Raw genomic sequence first — 21,330 nt, 5'->3', positions numbered from 1 at the left:
GGTACGGTATCTTAGAGCAGTCAGAGGGAAAGGAGGAAGGCTGCAGCTCCATGACGAGGGAACACTGAGTGAGAAACGCCCGACAGGTACCCGACTCTCCATCAAAGCACTCCGGGGGAGGTAAGCGGGGTTCCCGGGAAACTGAGGTGACGGCGCTGCTACCAGCCAGGTTACTAAGGGGCTGGGAGGTTACTGTTGTGATAGGCTGCTTGGTAGACAACCCACGGACTTGCTCCCTTAATGTGTCCAATGCCTGGTCGTGACGTTCGGCCACGGCCTGGAACCCTTCAATCAGACCACGAAGCAACTCCTCGTACCTTCCAATGACAGTTCATTGGCCGGCAATGGCTTTGTGCGGCTGGTCCGAGTCTGCCGGGTCAGTCATGGCCAGTTCATACTTTCACGTTTGAAGGTAAGACCCAGGTGCAGACAGTGTCAAAGGAACAAAAGTTTATTAATTCGAACACGGGAAGGTAAATGTACAGGACGGCAGACAGAGGTCAGTAATCCAGAATAGTGGGGCAAAGGTACAGGATGGCAGTCAGGCAGGCTCAAGGTCAGGGCAGGCAGAGGGTGGTAATCCAGAGTAGAGGGCAAAGGTACAGGACAGCAGGCAGGCTCAGGGTCAGGGCAAGCAGAAAGACAAAACCAGGAAAACTAGAGAACAAGAATATAGACAAGACAGGAGCAAGGGGAGAATGCTGGTAGGTTTGAAGAACAAAACGAACTGGCAACAGACAAACAAAGAACACAGCTATAAATACACAGGGGATAATGGGGAAGATGGGCGACACCTCGAGGAGGATTGAGACAATCACAAAGACTGGTGAAACAGATCAGGGCGTGACAGTCTGACTGTCTGTGTTTCTACCTCTCTCCCCTCCCCAGGTCCGAGCACCTGTATGTGTTCTTCATCCAGTGGACCCCAGACATGTATGGGGAAGGGGTGAAGGGCATCGGCCACGAGCCAGGGTTCATGGTGGTCAAGAAGCCTTCGGGGTTTGAGACAAGAGAAGACGAACCCCTCACGGATATCAACAACAAAGAGTGGGAGGTAAGGACTAGAGAACTGAGGTGTTCCACACTACATTCTACATTGTGTTGTTTCTTACATGGCTGAATGTTGCTGTACAGTAGTATGTGTAGTAGTTACAATACAATGAGTGTACAAAACAATAGGAACACCTTCCTAATATTGAGTTGCACCCCCTTTTGCCCTCAGAACAGATTCAATTCGTTGGGGGTATGGACTTTACAAGGTGTTAAAAGCGTTGCACAGGGATGCTGGCCCATGTTGACTCCAATGCTTCCCACAGTTGTGTCAAGTTGACTAGATGTCCTTTGGGTGGTGGACAATTATTGATACACAGGGAAAACTGTTGAGTGTGAAAAAATCAGCAGCATTGCAGTTCTTGACACTCAAACTGGTGCGCCTGACACCTTCTACCGTACCCCATTCAAAGACTCTTAAATCTTTTGTCTTTCCCATTCACCCTCTGAATGACACAGATACACAATCCATGTCTCAATTGTCTCAAGGCTTAAAAGTCCTTCTTTTAACCTGTCTCTTCCCCTTCATCTACACTGATTAAAGTGACATCAATAAGGGATCATAGCTTTCACCTGGATTCACCTGGTCAGTCTATGTCATGGAAAGACCAGGTGTTCCTAATGTTTGGTACACTCTGTGTATTTACCTTCTCATCCAGCCTGTGTTGTAGTCCTTATATGTCCTATTTGTTATATGCTTTCATTCAGTCAAGTGATTTCTTTTGTAGTGATATGACTGTGTGTAGTGTTCAATGGAATGTATTTGCATTGTTATTCTGCCATCATCATTATCTATGCTCCTTAAGGTTATTTGTGTGTTCAAATTATTACACTGTCATTTATGATTACATTGTTTTGATCAATCTGTCCAAGTGTTTGCTTGATGTGTTATAGTTATGTTTATTGTGTAATTTGTGTGAATACTATTTCCTTTGGTCGGAAATGCGCAATTTTCACTCAGATTACAACAACCACAATGTTTTGCATGATTGTGAAATCATTTTGTTCCAAGTCAGTTGTCCACGTTATCAATGCAGTGTATATGGCATGCATTAATATCTCTGTTGTCGTCGGTCATCCCAAACTATGGTTGTGCTGGATGACCTGACTGACTGGGTGTTCTACAGTTGTAGACAGATGGATGGAATGGTTCCCGTTGTGAAAAGCTGGTTGGTTCAATGCCGGGAAGGCACATAGTGAATTCTTTAAAACGTGTGGGCATTCTTGTGTCCGTAATATACATAGTTGTGTTCAGTTCGCTCACCCTGAATAGTGGCTTTATGGGATTTTCATTTCCCCTCAAATGTGGATGTAGGGTTTTAGGATTTAAGAAGCAAGATTTTGAAAGAACAAATTAAGGACTGTTAATGCATTATTCTGGTGTGAATATATTATTCTGGTGTGAATGTAAAGGAATTGGGAAAAGTCCAGTGTGTGGACATGGCTGCTCAAAGTCTGTCCAATAGGTTGGCTGGCTGCACGTGCTTGAGGTATAATGGTGAGAGGATATATTCATTGCATACAGAAATTGATACACAAGCTGTGGCTGGGATTTAAATTTTAATGTCAGTGAATGCTGTAGGAAACCAAGTGGGCTGATTTGTTTGGGCCTGGTCCTGAAGAGGCTACATGATCCAGTGATTTGAATAGGTAAATAGTTGCCTCTCTTTTACGTTGACCCTTTAAGGTAAACATGGATTTTAAACAATACTTATATTATTTGTCTGTAATAACTATAATGCTGTTAGCCTTTTATTATACTTTATTTGGTCATTGATCATTAGGTCTACTGTGCTGTATGTGTATTGTATGTCATGCAATATGGCAAGTATGACAATTCAAGCCACTTCATTGAAAAACGTTTGATGTGTGCCCAAACTACTCAAAGGTGATCCACCAAGCTTTTTATTGTTACAGTGATGTTACACGAGAAGTGCATTTGCTCTCCCTACAGTACCTCATGAAACATTGTTTTATTAATGTACTGGTATTGTATCTTTAAATCGCTCTAGTGAAGTATGCAAATAGGAAGTGCCCTCTGCATTTGAGCAAATAAGGAGCTGGCTTTGCTCCTGTCCTGCATTGCCACTGGCTCTTGCGGGTGTCAAACAAACATCGAAGACCCTTCTAAAATGTTTCTATTTTAGTTAGCTAGTAGATTCCCCGCCCGTCCGGTGTCTGGTTCAACATCGACTTGTGGAGATTGGAATTACTTCAGGAATGTGACTGTCGAGCTCAACCTCGCCCCGAAAGAAAGAAATGTTCTCTAGAAGGGTGAAGGAAGAAACGCCGCTGACCCCTAAGTACACTTATGTATGTATCTATAACAGTCCGTGTTTTAGCTACGCGTGTTTTGTTGTTGTTAGCCTGCTAGCTACATTACTGGATGGCTAGCTTGCTAAAAAAAAAACGCAAACTGCTTGTCCAGTGACTGACTGAAATCAAAATAGTCACTGACATTTCTGATGAGTCTAAAAAGGCAGCACTTGATGTTGTCGCTTTGTATCACCCCTTATCTTTGGTTCTCGTTTTGGAAAGTTTTGAGGTTCCGTTTTTTCAGTGAACAGAACCGTTTGTGAACATCGTGCTATATTGTATATAACGTTAGCTACGATGTTATTAGTTACTAACTTGCGACATTGTATCAATACACTGTGTATAGCTTACAATTTCTACAATTTGCATTGACAGTGATCGGCTTCTCTGTAATGGTGAGATATTATAACGTTAGTTGGGCTGATGCAATGTCTGTTGTGGAAAGAATGACCTTCGTGTAAGTTGTTATTTGGGAGGAAGGGGAGCAGAGAATAGCTTGAATATTGTAGCCTGGTCTCAGATCTTTGTACTCTTGCAAACTCCATTTCTCATTGTCAAGCACAAAAAGACAGGCACCAGGCTATGGTCGTTGGCCAGCCTGAGACATTCCTCCTGAACACAGAAGATGGGGATTGCAGCAAACTGGCCTGACTTGGCTTTTCTCAATAGACTGCACTTTAGTGTCAGCTAAAGTTAGGCTCCAAATAAATATTTAATGAACACTGTAGTTTACCCTTTTCTTTGCATTATTGAGAACTGTAATGTGGGAGCTTGTTTGGGAAAACGTTATTGACACAATGATTTAAGGTGACTAAAGAGGTGTTTCAAGGTAACTTATTTCCGCTTGACCCCTAGTTTATGGCAGCAATTAATGTATAGCCTAAATCTATAATAGATTCAGACAATTTCATAATTGTTCTAGTTTTTTTTACATTCAGTATGATACAATATTTATGGATAGGCTTCATTTGCAGGGGTACACAGCTCCGGTCCCTGAGGGCCACCCACCCACAGCACTGCTCGTGTCCATAGAAACCTATTAAGTAGGCCTACTGTACTGTATCTAGAGTTGTGCACCCCTTGAATGGGTTTGTTATGCTATTTCATATGACCCCATGATCGCACTTTGTGCTGATTCATGGTCACATCCCCTTGAAGAGCCGGGCCTCAAGGGGCTTCGCTACCTTCTGAAGTAGAAGTCTGGCTTTAAGATGTTATTGTGGAGGTAGAACTTGTAGTTATTGTTAGACTCAGCCAGAACTGCTGATAGGCTGTTTTGAAGGGGGATTCCCGTGTGTGCTAGCTTCCATGAGCTCTGTCTGGCAGAGATGTTTGCTTCAGCGCATTATTATTAATGATGATTATTAATGATGATGAAAAGCAGCACTAGCCCTGGGAATTGCCCGGGACTTCACAATACGATATTATCACCATACTTAGGATATGTATTGGGATTCTCACCATTCTGCATGTTACTCACTGTATGTCAGCTGCAGAGAGAGGAGAGCATTAGAAAATTAGTTTTGATCAGTCATGGATATAGAATTGCTGAAAATATGTTGGCTCACTATTTAAAAAGGTGCAGAACAAGCTATAGGATGATAAATATTGGGAGTTTTGGCATAGGTACAGCCAACTAGAAATAGCTAAAGCTACTTAGACCCCCCCCCCCCTGCCCCTGATACTTGGAGTCAAAGTACCAATATTGCCCAAAATAATATTGCGATATGTAACTATTGGTCATCTCTGATCAGCAGGTCAAGCGAGGCAGTCTGGGACTTGTTCTCCATGGCTTAGTACACATACTGACAGGATGATTTTTGATATGCTTTCTGGGTGTAGCTAATTAAATCGTTACATCAGAATTCTTGGAGTTCCTCTGTGCTCTTGTCCGGCTATACCAAATGGGTGATTCAATTTGACTTGCACAGTATTGTGCAACAGATTCAACATGTCTGTACACTAACAGGCTGGCAAGTGCTTGACGGTGCACTGGTGTTGTATCACCTACAGTCCAACGGATCCTCTCAATTGAATAAGATTATCAGAAGAATGTCCTTGTGTGGCTTAAGTTGTTTTTGTTCTGCCTGTGTCAGAATGGCTTGTCTGCCTCTCGTCCCTCTGGCTCGTCCTAACATCCACTAGTGGTGTTGCTTTAGATTACACAACCATGCAAAACACTTCTATTGGTTCATATCAACCACCTCTTGATCAAATATTAGACTTTAAACCAAGTCTATTTAATGGAGACCTGAATATCACATACCGATAGATGAGAAAATATACACAGTGATGTCAGGTCTCTCCACCTTCAAATGTACTCTCTCCCCTCCCTCTGCTGTGCTCATCCTTTTTCCTCCATCGCCAACAGCTGAGTTACACTTCCTCTTCCTGTCTCCGCCCCCCAGGTAGTGTCACTGACTGAGTACCACCGCCGGATCGATGCGCTAAACAGTGAAGATCTGAAATCTCTCTGCAAGCGGCTTCAGGTGCCCCACTCAGCAAAGCTCCAGCTCTCCCTTCCCTTTTTCTAGACTACTTCCCAAATGGTACCCTATTCCTTATGTAGTGCACTACGTTTGGCCACTATTATGTAGGGAATAAGGTACCATTTTTAGATTAGCCCCTGCCAGGCTCTGTTAGCTCCTCAGTGTGTTTCTGACCTCTTGCCTCTCACCCAGTTGTCCTAGCTGGGCTGACCTGGGCCTACCTGGACTAACTTTGACCTGGGCCCTGGGATGGGCCAGCACTATGATGCTGCAGCCTCGTGTAGCAACTGTCCAAAGAACCGCTATGGGGATAATTTGAAGAGTTTTGTGCAACCGGCAACTAATACCTGGTAGAGAAATGGAGGAGGGTAATTTATGCCTTCATAAAGTTCCCATAATGCCCTGCATCCACTTCTCACGGCTCCTCACTGACCACTGCTGTGGTTAGTTTCAAGAATGCCTCATTACTGTTTATTATTAGCCATAGCTAATTAGATAGCCTTGGGACTAGGCTGTCATAGAGACAAAGAATGTGAATCATAATACAATATGTTGTAGCGCATCTCTGTTGAGGGATGGGGATTTTCCTGAGGTTTCTCGACTCTGTCAATCAAATGTAGAATTTGTGTTCCTCCACTTCTGAGTGACTCCTCACAAACTGTGTTCATCCATCCACATCTGGGTAGTGAGGAATTGCTGCTTCCCCATCCGCCTCTGCTTTCTATTGGAGGGAGAGGAGAGGAGAGGAGAGGGGAAGGGAGGGAGGTAGACCGGGATGGTGGGTGGGTGGGTGGGATTCGATTCAATCCATTAAGTGGGTGCAGGATTGTTTGCGCAGGACAATGCAGGTAATTCAACAGGACTGTAATGTGATCACGGTCAGGCCACCAGTAGCTAGGCTGTCTACAATCAGGCCTGTTATGGAGGAAGATAAACAACCCCCGCTGGAACTCAAACAGTCCAACACTGTGTCCAGCTCAATCACAAATAGGCCTTCAGGGCCACTCATTATTTACTGTGTTTTGCATTTTCTCCAGCCAACTTTCCTATTGTGCTAAGTATAGAAATATCCAAACTCGGACATTGTACAATTTAGCTTCCTGATTTGCCCTCTGTATATGAATATAATGCACATTTTCCAAGTGTTATTACAATTCTGGAGAAGCTCACATGTTTTTATGAGCCATTAAGGCTCTCATAAGCCAAGGCTGGCTCCTTACCTTTTAATGTGTTACTGACATAAAGGAGTCTGGTCTATGGTCTCCCTAAACCCATTGCTCCCAAATTGATGATTTTCAAAGCTGAGTTAATTTGTTATATTAAGTAGGCCTATCTTGTATATTTGTGTTTCCTGGGGCTCATGTTAGCCTGTAAAGAATCCTGCCTCTGCTGATATGAGACTTTATTCATATCTTTAAAACCACCTTCTTAGAAATCATATGACACACCCCCAATCCTAGTAAGTAATGTGGTATCGGTTTATTAGCCTATAGAAAACATCTAGCACAGTGTTCAGTTTATTAGCCTTGGAAAACATCTAGCACAGTGTTCGGTTTATTAGCCTATAGACAACATCTAGCACAGTGTTCATCCCAGTCTAGCTCTATCCCAAATGGCACCTTATTAACTGTAAAGTGCACTACTTTTGACCAGGGAACAGTAGTGAAATATGTAGGGGATATGATGCCATTTGGGACATATCCTAAAGCGATTGACACCCCATTACCTTTACCAGTTAGACAACCACCCACCCCTCCTGAGTGCCTGTCTGACTGTTGTCTGTGTGTATCCAGATCACCACCAAGGAGGAGGTCAACTCTAAGCATGCCACCTCTATCAAGACGGAGCTGGAGCCTGAGATCTTCAGACCCAACCTCAGTGAGCCTAGCGAGCTGCTGGAGGCACAGCAGATAGAGAAGGTAATAACTCACACTGCTGACGGGCACAATGGCTTGATCCATGCCCATTGATTGTCAATGGGCTATTTCCTAAAGCAACGTCATGGTTGACCTTCAACCACAGGCCTTCAGCCATAGCAGTGCTGGCCCTCCCTGAGGAGCTATCTGTTTAGTGGCAGCAGGGTCTTGAGCCTCATCATTACAAGGCTGATGGTATAGTAGCTGAGTCAGATAATTTCTATGAATTGCAATACTGGGATGGTTGGGGTTTTCAGATAAGGTCTGTTCGGTGGGGTTAGTCTTCAGGAAAAAGGCATATTTTCATGTAGGCCAATAGCTGTTGGGGAAAATGGATTCTTGTGAGGACATGCAACAAAGGAAGGAGCCTTAAGAATGTGTGTGACTAGTCTGCAGCGCTCTTATTGTAGGTCTCTGTGGTCGACACTTAAAGCCTGTTCTCCTGAGACTGTTGTGTTCTGGGTGTGTGGAGCTCAGTTACTCTCTAACAACCAGCTGTGGGAAAAGGTCACTGCAGCTGTAATGGACCATTGATGTCTGTGGCCTTTTCTCTCTTTCATTTCTGTCCCCCCCCCCCCCCGGCGTCTGTCTCTTTTCTCCAGCTGGCGAAGAACCTCCCTCCCCGTACCATTGGATACCCCTGGACCTTGGCCTACGGCACCACCAAGCATGGCATGAGCATCAAGAGCCTTTACCGGGCCATGCAGGGGCAGGACACCCCCATGCTGTTGGTTATCAGGGACAGTGATGGTGGGGTGAGTGGGACAACAACACTTCTCTATTAGACCTGAATCCAAAGTCCAGATCTGTGCACGTAACTCAAATGTGTATATATATCCTCCATTAACTTAAATGTGTAGTTTATGCAAAAGTGTGAGACAAGCATGCTCATCAAAAGTTAGGATTGGGCCTTTGAGCTGTAATACATTACCATGGTTCCTTACTGTCAGTTTCCTGACCTGGTGTGTTCTGGTTGGTTGTGTTGCTGCAGGTGTTTGGTGCGTTGGCGTCCGAACCCTTCAAAATCAGCGAGGGATTCTACGGCACGGGAGAGACCTTCCTCTTCACCTTCTGTCCAGAGTTTGAGGTAGGCTGATCTCTGACCTCTCTGATTGGTGACCCTTATTCGGAACTGGCCAGTGTGGTCCAGTCACTTTTACTCCTCCTAATGTCTGTTGTAAACTCATCCAACCCTGCTCTGGTCTTAGCAATTAACATGCACATCGATAAGCATTTTCCTGAGAGGAGTACTAATCAGTTGTTTTCTTTATTAAATTAACGAGGCATCGTATTGTTATTAGTATGCCTCATTCTCATGACAATGAGGAGCTTATGTAAGATGGCATGAGGGTTTGTAATGATATATTTACACATGGTGACGTGCTATGTTTTGTGTTGACAGGTGTACAAATGGACAGGTGACAACATGTTCTTCATGAAAGGAGATATGGACTCCTTAGCTTTTGGTGGTGGAAGGTACGCTATTTTATTTTTATGTAAAAGTTTTATCTAGCAATAAACTTTGAAACTGGGTTGTCAGTTAACCTGTCTAGGACTGCTAGTGGAACCCCTCGCCAACATCCAATGAAATTGCAGGGCGCCAAATACAAATCAACAAATCTCATAAATCAATTTCTCAAACATACAAGTATTAGGCACCATTTTAAAGAGAGAATTCTCGTTAATCCAGCCACAGTGTCCGATTTCAAAAATGCTTTACAGCGAAAGCTCCACAAACGATTATGTTAGGTCACCGCCAACTCACAGAAAAACCCAGCCATTTTTCCAGCCAAAGAGATACAATTAATCACTAACCTTTGATGATCTTCATCAGACTTCATTTTACATAATACATGTATGTTTTGTTTGGTAAAGTTCATATTTAAAATCGGTGTTCCTTATGTAAAATCTTATTTTAATTTGGCGTGTTACGTTCAGTAGTTCCAAAACATGCAGTGATATTGCAGAGAGCCACATAAATTCACAGAAATAATGTTGATGAAAATACAACTATTATACATGGAACTTTAGATACACTTCTCCTTAATGCAACCACTGTGTCAGATTTCAAAAATACTTTACGGAAAAAGCATAATCTGAGAACAGCGCTCAGAGCCCAAACCAGCCAGAGAAATATCCGCCATGTTGGGTAGTCAACATTATTCATAAATAGCATTATAAATATTCACTTACCTTTGATCTTCATCAGAATGCACTCCCAGGAATCACAGTTCCACAATAAATGCTTGTTTTGTTCGATAATGTCCATTTATGTCCATTTACGTCCAATAGCTTCTTTTTTTAGGGCGTTTGGTAAACAAATCCAAAAGCGTGATCTGGTCCATTCAGACGAAATGTTCAGAAAGTTATATTACAGGTCGAAGAAACTTGTCAAACTAAGTATAGAATCAATCTTTAGGATGTTTTTATCATAAAAGTTCAATAATGTTCCAACCGGAGAATTCCATTGTCTGTAGAAAAGCAATGGAACGAGAGCTACCTCTCAAGTGAACGTACGTGACTGAGAACGAGGCTGTAGGCAGACCCCTTAGTCAAACAGCTCCCATCTGGCCCCCTTCACATGAGCAGCCTGAAACAACGTTCTAAAGACGGTTGACATCTAGTGGAAGCCTTAGGAAGTGCAAAATGACCCATATCCCACTGTGTATTCGATAGGGGTGAGTTCAAAAACAACAAACCTCAGATTTCACACTTCCTGTTTGTATTTTTTCTCAGGTTTTTGCCTGCCATATGAGTTCTGTTATACTCACAGACATCATTAAAACAGTTGTAGAAATTCAGAGTGTTTTCTATCCAATAATAATATGCATATATTAGCATCTGGGACTGAGTAGGAGGCAGTTCACTCTGGGCACGATATTCATCCAAAAGTGAAAATGCTGCCCCCTATCCCAAAGAAGTTAAGATGTTATGGTTAGTCTACATTGCACAGTCACTGCTAGGTGTGTTCAGAAGAGTAAAATGGCACCCATCGTCTAAAGTTTGTCCGAACAGACTCACAGCATGTATGTGATGTTCTTGCTGTCTGGATTGAGTCTCTGAAGATGCTGTGACGTGTTTGTGTTGATGTGTTTCAGTGGTGAGTTTGGCCTGTGGTTGGATGGAGACCTGTACCACGGCAGGAGTCACTCCTGTAAAACCTTTGGCAACCCCATGCTCTCCAAGAAGGAGGATTTCTATATACAGGACATTGAGATCTGGGCTTTTGAATAACAAAACCCACCACGGGAAAAGAGAGACTAAGCATCCCTACAATGGCATTGTTGTCTCAAACCTAACTGCACATCACCACCCTGCTCCAACCCACTGTCTGGGGCTCCCAGGACGGAGCCAGCTGAAGGATGCGTGTTGTGCGTTCATACGTTACTCCTGCAGTTATAACAGAGCTTTTCTTTGTGAATTACCTTGTGTGTATCTTGTTACAACTGTGTGCAGCGTCTTTGAGGAGGTGTACTGTCCTGTACTATACTGTGAGGCATCAGGGGATGTGTGGGTTTGTTAGAGACCGTAGAGACGTCTTGTTGCAGAACCAAGGAGAAGCAATCAGATCGCTCTCTCTGGCCTCAGCAGGAGATGATGTCGGCTCAGGTTTGGGATTGAGAGAGAAACTGCCGTAGTCCAGATTATCTGAATTTTGAGACACTCAAGGAACCCCGCCCCTCAGAACTTGGTTGAAGTCAGTCAGTAGGATGTTACTATATGTGTTGTTACAGGCCTTTAGTGCAGAGATCCAGTAATAAAATTAACAACGTGCGTTCCTTTGTTCTCAGAGGAGACAGTTGAACCTAACATAGTTCTGGTTGGTCTTCAAACACCTGAAGGAAGAATCTCAGCAGGATGATGAGGAAACTATTATGGGGGGGGGGGGTATTTTACATCTTTGGTTTACTTCTGAGGCAAGAACTACGTATAGAGTGTTGTGTATTGTAGTCCTATTGTTCACCATCACAGCACATAGCTAGAATCAGAATATTACCCATCGTCGTACTAATAATGTTCTGTTCAGTGGGTGTACTACGTGTGAGTTCAGCTACCACCGGCGCCCCTCGGGAGTCGTGTGTACTGTTCGTAGACAGTAATGTGTTGCAATAGATTTGTGGAATATGCAAATTACTGTCATGTGACCTCAAATAATCCAGGTTGGCGCTTTTCCTCGCCTGTCCGTGGCTCTTTATCAGAGAGGACTTGTAAAGCTTTCATGTCTTGATCCACAATTGCTTTTCTGGGTATAATTTGAAAAGCCTGAGACGTGGTTAACTGTTTTACATGCATATGACAATTGTATATTATTTATATAGGATTATATATAAATATATTATATAATTCATTATATGTTGCTGTTGTGTGACAGTGATCTTTTTGTGCTGATGTTTCAGCTGTTACATTATATTTGTATATAACCCTGTAAATTAATGTTAAAATAGTAGATTTGTTCCTATATAGAAACACATATATGATTGGTGGGTTGCTTCTAGCACTTGAATCTGGTCTAAAAGTGTTTATAAACCAGTTTCTTGGACTTCTAGTAGCAGTAGCTGTACAGTACTTTTTTGTTTAGAGTCATAAACATGTTAACTGTTAGTAGAAAGCTTGCTGCTATAATATTAAGGGTAAAGCTAAACTAATGCTCTGTGTAACTAAAGGGGAGTGAGGAGGCTGAATGTCAAAGAAGAATTGAACTCTCCTCACAAGTTCTGCTGAGTGGTGAGTCTTCATTAGTTGGTAGACTGACTGTTAAGACTGTGGGCTAAGAAAATATGTACAATTAAACTATTAAACACAGCAGCTTTCCTTCCCCTTTCTGGTCTTCCACACCAGTATTTGTGTCTGTGGAGTCACAAAGAATAACATGGATAAATCCTCCTAATTATTTTACAGGAACACAATGTATTATTGATGTATAAATTAATAAATAACAATAAAATTGTTGTAACCTGGGACTTGTCTGAGTTTGTATTGCTTTTAATCCCCTCCTTCCAGCATTTGCGTGAACTTTTTGATTGTATAGAGTGCCGCCTAGTGGACATTTGTATTAGTGCTCTTCAGGACTATTGGTCATCACCTTAGTAACATTCATCTTGTTTATTTTTTTTTAAAGTGGGTCGATTTGTAAAGATAAAACATGTCTCCAAAGGACAATATTTAACTCCATAATGGCTCATTTATTAAACCAAATACAATTCAGAGTAAATATTCTCACCAACACAGTAAAATTCTGTCATGAATTCTTCCCTAAATGCTGAAGAGATGGATGGGACAGTGGACCATTGGTCAGGGACTTGTTTTGTGGTGGGGCTAAATTCAACTATCCCAGGAACTGAATCAGCTCCCATCTCATTGTGCTCTTTGTTTGTGTTGCAACCCTCCCCTCCTCCAGCCACACAGGAGGGTGAATGTGTGTCACTTGTGATTTCTAGACACTCCAATCCTCAGACAGGCATTAAGTCACGCTTTTATTCCAGCAGGTGTTCACAACTGAAGAATTACTTTTTAAACAAGTACTAGAGATGTGTTGGGGTGGATCCCTTGTCACAATGTGTAAAACCCCATTTAAGGCAGGAAAACTATAACTTGGCAAAAGTTAAGGACAGGTGATCTTGAACCAATCAAACAGTTTAATACATAATTATTTGATTGTACATGTACAGTTAAAATAATGCACAAGGAACATGCTTTTTCAGAACAAAATAAGGATTCGTTTGGAATAAGGGTAGACAAAGAGCCAACTGTGTTTTGAGCCATTGGCATGGAGAGAAGAACACAAGCAGGAAGGACATGTTTTGTCCTTATGTTCAATTAGCAGCAAAGTGGTTAAACAGACACCTGTCGTCAGTCCTGCTGGTTATTTGCAATTAAGAGTTGCTAACGCAAACCTCTTACGCATTGTCTGTTACACTACGTAAATGCATGGTTGTGATGTAAATTCTGAATATACAAGGCGTTACTAAAAAATTGTCATCGTCAATTTAGACCTCGTCCTCAGAAGACGTCTTATCATTGGGCAGAGATAAAGACATGATCAAGGTCAAAGGCTTCAGCACTGAATAATGGTCACTTTAGAGACCTGTACAAGATCCCTGTTGACAGTGAAGATAGGATGGTGTAATATTAAAGAGGCTATACAGAACTTTTGCCTCTAGGGGTGTGCTTGAGACAAAAGGGATCCCTGGCGTAAATGGACAGAAACATTGTCCAGAAATTACATCATTGGACAGAAAGTGGCATGCCTCCCCACATCCAACAAAAAAGCAGAATTGTTGGCCTAAAACTAAGTGGTTTCATATAAATCATACATACAGCCAAATTGACTTGACAGTTAACTACACTTTCTTAGTGTATCTTTAGGTCACTGTACTGTTTGTATGTCATGTCACCATAAGGCTGGTGGTGTGTGTGTTCTCCACCAGGGGTCAGTGATGGCACTGCTCAGTAAATGTATTCACAAGAAACTAATTGGAAGAAAACAGGCAGAAAGAGGGTAGGGGCAAACCTGAACATCTTCGTATTCCATTGCAAAATGTTTTGCTACGTTTGTGCACTAATGAATACGACCCTGTTGTCTAAGGCTGGTGTGCGTTCCACTGAGTTAGGGCTCAGATTAGATCACTGCTCAGTACACCAGGTACTTGAACTCAGAGTAGATGAGGGGAAACATGACGGTACAGGCGCGGTACAGGATAGCTCCACTCGTGAATAAGGCTCGGGGTTTGGTGAACCACGACTCAGACTTGAAGTTGTAGTAGATGGCATACAAGGCCACGGCAAAGAAGTGTCCAATCAGAGTCATCGGATGGGGCGTCAACCTGGGAATAGAATGGATTGAGATCTAATTAAGACCATAGACAACTGATTGATTGAATTTGATCATTAATAGTAGCAGGCGGCCCAAGCCGGAGACAACATTACATACATAACATATTATTGAGGATAAAAACACAATAAGGGCTGAAGGCTTATTTCCAATGTGGTCCTCTAATGTCAATACAGGTGCACATACAGTAAACATTTACATACACTGAGTGTACAAAACATTAGGAACACCTGCTCTTTCCATGACATAGACTGACTGGGTGAATCCAGGTGAAAGCTATGATCCCCTTATTCATGTCACTTGTTAAATCTACTTCAACCAGCGTAGATGAAGGGGAGGAGACAAGTTAAAGAAGGGTTTTTAAGCCTTGAGACAATTTAGACATGGATTGTGTGTGTGCCATTCAGAGAGTGAATGGGCAAGACAAAAGATTTAAGTGCCTTTGAACGTGTATGGTAGTAGGTGTCAGGCACTCCAGTTTGAGTGTCAAGAACTGCAACGCTGCTGGGTTTTTCACACTCATCAGTTTCCCATGTGTAACAATAATTGTCCACCACCCAAAGGACACCTAGTCAACTTGACACAACTGTGGGAAGCATTGGAGTCAACATGGGCCAGCATCCCTGTGCAACGCTTTCAACACCATGTAGAGTCCATACCCCCAACGAATTGAGGCTGTTCTTAGAGCAAAAGGGGGTGCAACTCAATATTAGGATGGTGTTCCTATTGTTTTGTACACGCTATGAATATTTTACACACATATTTTGGGCTATTTTTTGAATGGGGAATATCACATTGACATACACAGTCAAGGATCAACTGTAACAGTTTTTAAAGTGTGTCAAACACATTAGTGAGACTCACACTGAGAGAAGACCAATGGGACCGTTGACACACTCCCCACCCAGCTTGAAGTAAAGGAAGCATGCCTTTCTCAGCTGGTGGAGAGAATCTGAAAGACACAAACACCAAACAGCTCATATGAATATGCATGTCAGCCATGAAGGAGATTATGCTAAATGGTACAGTATATCTCAGTGTAGTACCCTGCTGGTAAAATCCACAGCTTAACACTAAAAATTATTTCAGCAGAAATCATTTATTCTGAATATCTCCTAAATGTGCCTCTCTGTTTGCTATAATCGCCCTAGCTAAGTGTTTAGTGTCAGTAATTTAAGGTATACGACATGTACTGAGAAGAAGTACTGTACCGTTAGAAAACAAATGATTGAAGTAGAGACATTGGCAACAATTTAATTAAATCCTACAGGTATAGTGCATTATAATGTCGTTATAATACACCAAAAGACTTGGCATAACCATGTATGACCTTATTCTATCCATCATGTGTTGGCAGGGGATAGTAAAAAGGACAGAGAAGGAGACTCACTGTCTGTTGCAGCAAACAACTCGTACAGGGCTTGAGCCAACACATTCACCACAAAGGAATGTGATGACTTGCGTTCCCAGTGGAATTTTTTCTTTGCCTATTATGAAAAAATATATATATATTTTTTAGATGTTTTATATTTCAGCCTTATGCAGTAAATCCTAACATTGCTCTGTAACTATTCCTTTGACTACTACAACACTGCGGATTACAGAAACAATATGCCCTGTGGCGCACATAAAAAAAACTCCCTAACGTTCTGTGGTAGCAGGTGATTGCAATGCAATATGGACCCACATTCCACAAAACAACAATACACATTCCAACCAAGGCCATTCAAACAGTGATAATGTGTGTGGCGGAATCTGGTCTGGTGGAAGCTGACTCCGGACCACATATCCCCCTGGTCGGCCATTCTGTCTGAACCCCTCTACTGTCTATCCCTTCTCTGTAATACCCACTGTCCAATCATTAACATAATACTGACTGTAAGTCACTCTGGATAAGATGACCAAAATGTCATGGAAATGTAATAATCATAAGAAAGGGGGATGAGATTAGGGATGTGAGTTTACCTGGAGCATGGCTGTGTTGTCGTACAGGTCAGGGATGTTCTTCATCAGGCTCCTCCAGATCAGGACGTCGTTGAGGGCCACACTCATCCCTCCTCCGGTCAGAGGGTGTCTCATGTTGTAGGCGTCACCCAGCAGGAGCACACCTAGAACAGGACAAAGGCCCATGTTAGCCCCAGTCTACACCTCACTAACATTACACATTTACACTGCTAGAGGGACCATCTTTTTCAGCAAAATATCTGATCTGATCAGGCTTTTAAGCTACTTAGCTAAAGATAAAATAGTTTATCGACCATGCATTGAACTCTCCAAGGCTGCGTTCCAAATGGGACCCTATTCCATTTGCCCTTTAGGACACAGCCCAACACTGTGGTCAGTACTTGTGTCCTACCTGGCTTGTTGACTGGAGACGGAGGCAGGAAGCTTGCTGGCATAGACCTCAGCCGGTCGTTCTGCAGAGCCACCATGAACGGCTCCTTTAGGTGTTCTAGAGAAGAGACAACAGAGTCAGGTCTGAGGTCACACATTCATCACCATAAAGATGGGTGGATAAAGAACTGAAATCAACCCATAATGCCGTCATTTACTCTTTGTGTGTTGAAGCTCTCAAGCACATATTCATGTGGGTGCTTTACATTGGTGGTGGATATGGTTAGCTTGCCCTTAAGTCTCACGAGGCCCGAGGCCATCCTTCCATCCCTCCATACAGCAGGGTAGCCTAGTGGTTAGAGCGTTGGACTAGTAACTGAAAGGTTGTAAGAACGAATCCCTGAGCTGACAAGTTCAAATCTGTTGTTCTGCCCCTGAACAGGGCAGTTAACTCACTGTTCCTAGGCCGTCATTGTAAAAAGAATTTGTTCTTAACTGACTTGCCTAGTTAAATAAAGGAAAAAAATATATAAATAAATAAAATACAATGTAAGGGACGTTGAACACATGGGAAAGATATGCTGTTTAAACCTCTATACTGTATACCCTAAATTCCTTACCTGGTAGTTGTGGGTGTATTTTCTCAGCCATGTACTCGGTAAGGTTCCTGGGCATCTCTCCCCTGATGTCCACCAGCACCCTGGTGTCTGAGGAGGAGATCTGGTAGATGAGGACAGGGCTGGGGTTAGCCAGGACCAGCTCAGCATGGTGGGGCTTAAACTGGGGAGAGTTCTGACAAGGAGAGGACAGAAAGGAAATACATTAGTCTGACTGCAATCTATCAATAGTTTGTTTGGTTGGTTGGTAAAAAGTGTCTGCTAAATGACACGTTAGTTGTTTGGTCGGTCGGTCGGTTCATTGATTCGCTCGTTCATTCATTCATTCATTCATTCATTCATTCATTCATTCATTCAATATAATACTTGAACAAACCTTCATGATACATCCAACAAAGTGAGAGGAGGTCTGGGCCTTCCCAGCTACCAGGCTCTTCCTGAACTTTGAGAAACAGCCGTCAGCTACTACAGTTACTGCTGCATGGACCTCCTATGGGACAGGTTAACACAATTACAACAGTTAAAAACACATCTGTTACACTGCTTGTCTTATCAATGGATCCTGGTGAATTGCTAATCAATAGGTGTAAATACTGTCAAGTGTAATTGTAAGTATCAGCATGGGGCTATTTTACACAGCAACGGCTATCTAGAGAGAACCAGAGTATAAACTGCATCGCAAGCTTAGAGGTGACCTTTGTGTCTCCTGTCTCCTTGTCCCTGTACTGCACTCCTGTCACACAGCCATCCTCTTCCTCCAGGCTGGACACGGTGCCTTCTATGAGCGTAACACTAGGGGAGAGCAAAGTACCAGTTATTAAGAAACAGTAGTTATAGTGACGGTATTAATAGGGACAGGTTCTTCTGATCACATGACCTGACAAGGAAAAGGATAATCAGCCTATAAGAACTAAACCCTGGAGTTGGTCCTGGTCATGTGGTCAGGAAAAACATGTGGCCTTATTGATAGTAATGACATATCCAACAGGTATAGTGAAGGTTCTCTCCCAGCCTTACTTTGGCTCAGCGAGGGCGGCTCTGCGCAGGCCCATGATAAAGCGTCCGTGGTGAAAGGCCCTGCCACACTGGATACTGCTGTCTGCCTGGGGATATGGGATCTCCACCTCTGTGCTGCTCTCGATGTCATGAATCACATAGCCGTTCACCACGTGGGCATCCAGCCCCTCCACTGAATCTGAGAGGAGAGCCCAGGGTTAGGCAAGGGTGATGAAACACTTTTCATTATTCATTTAACTCAGGTCTTTAGTGGCAAAAAAGAATGTCTTTACATTAAATAGGGACTTGGGTGTCTTTGCTACAGTTTGTTTGGTCCCACTTTAAACAAACAACTTTTAAAGCCTTTATAGGGCCTTTATTAAGTTGTCATAAGCCCTATATAGGTCCTGCCTTGCTCGTTGAACACAGCCCCCATTTAATGAAAGGGCTTATTGAGAGTCAGCCCATTGGTTGTTTCCCCACGCTATCACCTTTTTACATGTAGACCCCACACTAAAATATCTGTAGTCCATGCTCCAGAGACCACTCACCCTCCATTCCCAGTTCTCGCAGGGCCCTGTATCCACCAGGCTGCAGCAGCTCTCCCACTATCCTGTCAGGCTCCTTCAGGTCCCTCTCTATCACAGTGACCCTCCGGCCGTCCCGGGCCAGCACTACAGCCATGGCCGACCCCAGGACTCCCGCCCCTACTATGATCACATCCGGCTCCTGAGATGCAGGAGAGTCCCCTGTTGCTGGGGGGCTCTCCATGGCTGAGGAACACACTCTTTTCCTCCTGCCACCTCCCTGTTTAGAGAGAAAGCTAGGTTGTTTTTTTACCATAGAAGGTAAAAAAAAAAAAATACTCTTTGGACTATAATTGGACACTATTTTATTGTGTATAGTGTATAATGAAGTCGGCCAATATTCTAGTTTATTTCTTGTTTTTAGTCGTCAACAGATTGTACAGTTATCATTACTCACCTTCGTTGACGCGCTCTCTCCACTCCTGTGCCTGACAGCTGAGGGTTTCGGTATAAATGTATTGATGACCGGTAGGGATAATAAAAGTTCCAGCGGTAATTGTAGAATTTGGGGTACCTTGCATGTATGTCCGTGGTACCTGACATAGGATAGCAGCATTCCCACTGCCAAGAACACTACAGCCGCCAGGATTATCTCTTTGTGAGCATACTCCAAAACTGCGTCGCATTTCTTATAAATGTAGGTGAAACTTGCAATTCCAAGAAAAGTCCACATATTTGTTATATTATTAAACTAGGCTACTTGAAATGAATAGGCTAACTCATTCAATAAATTACCACTGCTCAGAATGTTTCCTAACATATAACCTGAAACTAAATTGCAAAAACAAAAAGTAGCCGAGATCATGGAATAGAATAAAGTACGCAATAAAATATTATCACAGTTCAACAGTTATTTCAAAAATAGCAAATATTCCATCTACTGGCGTAGACAATTGAGCATCCTATTTCAGTTGCTTTAGCAGATCGTAGGCCTAGTAATATTTCAAATATATCCGTTAATCAAAAAGAAAAGTATTCAAAACCATTACAATTATTCCACCAGACATTTCAGATGGTTTCAGAGGATGCTAAATATTATATGATAATGAGATAGGTAGGAACTTCTGGTTCGCAGGTTTGGTGTCCCGCCCTCTCTGTATCTGAACCGTCCAATCAGGAACAGCACATCGGTGAGCAGAGCTCACGCTATCTGGCCATTGGCCAATCCTCGGCTGCTGGTTGGAGCGCTGGCTGAGAGAGGATAGTATGATGTGATGTCACTGGAAAGGTGTCTTATGGACAGGTTTCTGTGTTTGCAAACATTGCCTGGCGATGGCGATACGCGAAAGTTAGTGGCAGATCAAGGGGAAGTTCTTATAGAACATGGGGGAAAAGACTATATTTAATTGTTGCTTATGAGTGCATTTCATACTACTTTTGGATTATAATTGGATTTGAAACCTTGTATGAATGCCCTGCTTAATAATAATGCTAGGTTCATCGCAAATTACCAGCATTATACTATACTACACTTCACCTTCAACCAGTAAAATGGCTTTTGCTATAGCCAATATCAATGAGCGTTAGCATTCTAGCTAACAACTGCTGCATCCAAAATAGCTATTTTGCAACTATCACAACCAAATAATCTTAGCGACTGTTCAAGCAAGAATCAAAACATAATTGTAAGCTTATGGAGAGCCCCAAAAAGTTATTTTAAGAAGTAATACAAACGTAAATGTAGGCTATGTTGAATGCGCGCAGATGGCGATGGCTTTCTTACTGTCAGTGTGTCGTATACTGGAAAGGTGTCTATTAGTCTACAATTGTACACTATGGAGGAAGTTACCAAACCGGATCAAAGTCAGTACTCTTTGCCAGACATAGGAAATAACTCTTATGGATTGTGTTACATGCCGGTATTTTGCCTTGGGGTGATTATGTAGGATTGTGAGGATATTAATACAAACATGTATTGTTATTTCTGAGGTCATCCGGGTGTATCGTCGGACAGGGCCACAGTGTCTCCAGACAGCTCCAGGGTAAGCCTCCAGTTTTTATGCTACTGTCTCTAACTCTGAATGATCGGCTATGAAAAGCCAACTGACATTTACTCCTGAGGTGCTGTCCTGTTGCACCCTCGACAATCACTGTGATTATTATTACCTGACCCTGCTGGTCATCTATGAAAGTTTGAACATCTTGGCCATGTTCGGTTATAATCTCCACCCAGGACAGCCAGAAGAGGACTGG

General features: G+C 42.8%; 2 protein-coding genes across 8 annotated transcripts in view; one reads left to right on the top strand and one right to left on the bottom strand.

The window, feature by feature from the left end:
• The window catches only part of LOC135522104 (oxidation resistance protein 1-like), a 155,674-nt gene extending 142,944 nt beyond the window's left edge, over positions 1-12,730 (top strand). For 4 of the 6 annotated variants that reach the window (XM_064948064.1, XM_064948067.1, XM_064948065.1 and 1 more), the window contains 7 exons: positions 889-1,054; positions 5,775-5,855; positions 7,649-7,774; positions 8,374-8,526; positions 8,763-8,858; positions 9,174-9,247; positions 10,870-12,730. In XM_064948064.1, the coding sequence (XP_064804136.1) occupies positions 889-1,054; positions 5,775-5,855; positions 7,649-7,774; positions 8,374-8,526; positions 8,763-8,858; positions 9,174-9,247; positions 10,870-11,005 (832 nt within the window). In that variant the 3' untranslated portion in view covers positions 11,006-12,730. Of the gene's footprint in view, positions 1-888; positions 1,055-1,103; positions 3,364-5,774; positions 5,856-7,648; positions 7,775-8,373; positions 8,527-8,762; positions 8,859-9,173; positions 9,248-10,869 lie in introns of those variants that run through there. The other 2 variants (XM_064948069.1, XM_064948066.1) reach the window with 2 other exon arrangements.
• Positions 12,731-13,389: 659 nt separating this feature from the next.
• LOC135522103 (squalene monooxygenase-like) lies at positions 13,390-20,496 on the bottom strand. Of its 2 annotated transcripts, XM_064948062.1 has the most exons (12): positions 19,535-20,496; positions 19,102-19,357; positions 18,572-18,749; positions 18,250-18,346; positions 17,931-18,044; positions 17,558-17,729; positions 17,230-17,286; positions 16,960-17,055; positions 16,569-16,711; positions 15,994-16,090; positions 15,468-15,555; positions 13,390-14,595 (listed from the first exon to the last, which is right to left on the bottom strand). In XM_064948062.1, exons 1-12 carry the CDS (start codon positions 19,808-19,810, stop codon positions 14,403-14,405), a joined length of 1,767 nt encoding a protein of 588 aa, XP_064804134.1. In that variant the 5' UTR covers positions 19,811-20,496; the 3' UTR covers positions 13,390-14,402. The 2 variants fall into 2 exon arrangements, with proteins under 2 accessions (XP_064804134.1, XP_064804135.1); XM_064948063.1 differs by lacking the exon at positions 17,230-17,286 and having other exon boundaries at positions 19,535-20,494.
• Positions 20,497-21,330: the final 834 nt, after the last annotated feature.

This window comes from Oncorhynchus masou, chromosome 30 (assembly GCF_036934945.1).
Source record: "Oncorhynchus masou masou isolate Uvic2021 chromosome 30, UVic_Omas_1.1, whole genome shotgun sequence".
In the NCBI taxonomy this organism is placed as follows: Eukaryota; Metazoa; Chordata; class Actinopteri; order Salmoniformes; family Salmonidae; genus Oncorhynchus; species Oncorhynchus masou.
Note: the sequence above shows the minus strand (reverse complement) of the source record. Positions and strands in the feature narration are given on the sequence as shown.

What these genes read in the sequence shown, in the direction of transcription:
- LOC135522103 (XM_064948062.1), bottom strand. Translation starts at nt 19,810, where the DNA reads ATGTGGACTTTTCTTGGAATTGCAAGTTTCACCTACATTTATAAGAAA. An exon ending in GCCGCCCTCGCTGAGCCAAA is followed by an intron (nt 18,347 to 18,571) that starts GTAAGGCTGGGA and finishes GCTCTCCCCTAG; the next exon opens with TGTTACGCTCATAGAAGGCA. An exon ending in AGGAGACAGGAGACACAAAG is followed by an intron (nt 18,045 to 18,249) that starts GTCACCTCTAAG and finishes CCTGTCCCATAG; the next exon opens with GAGGTCCATGCAGCAGTAAC.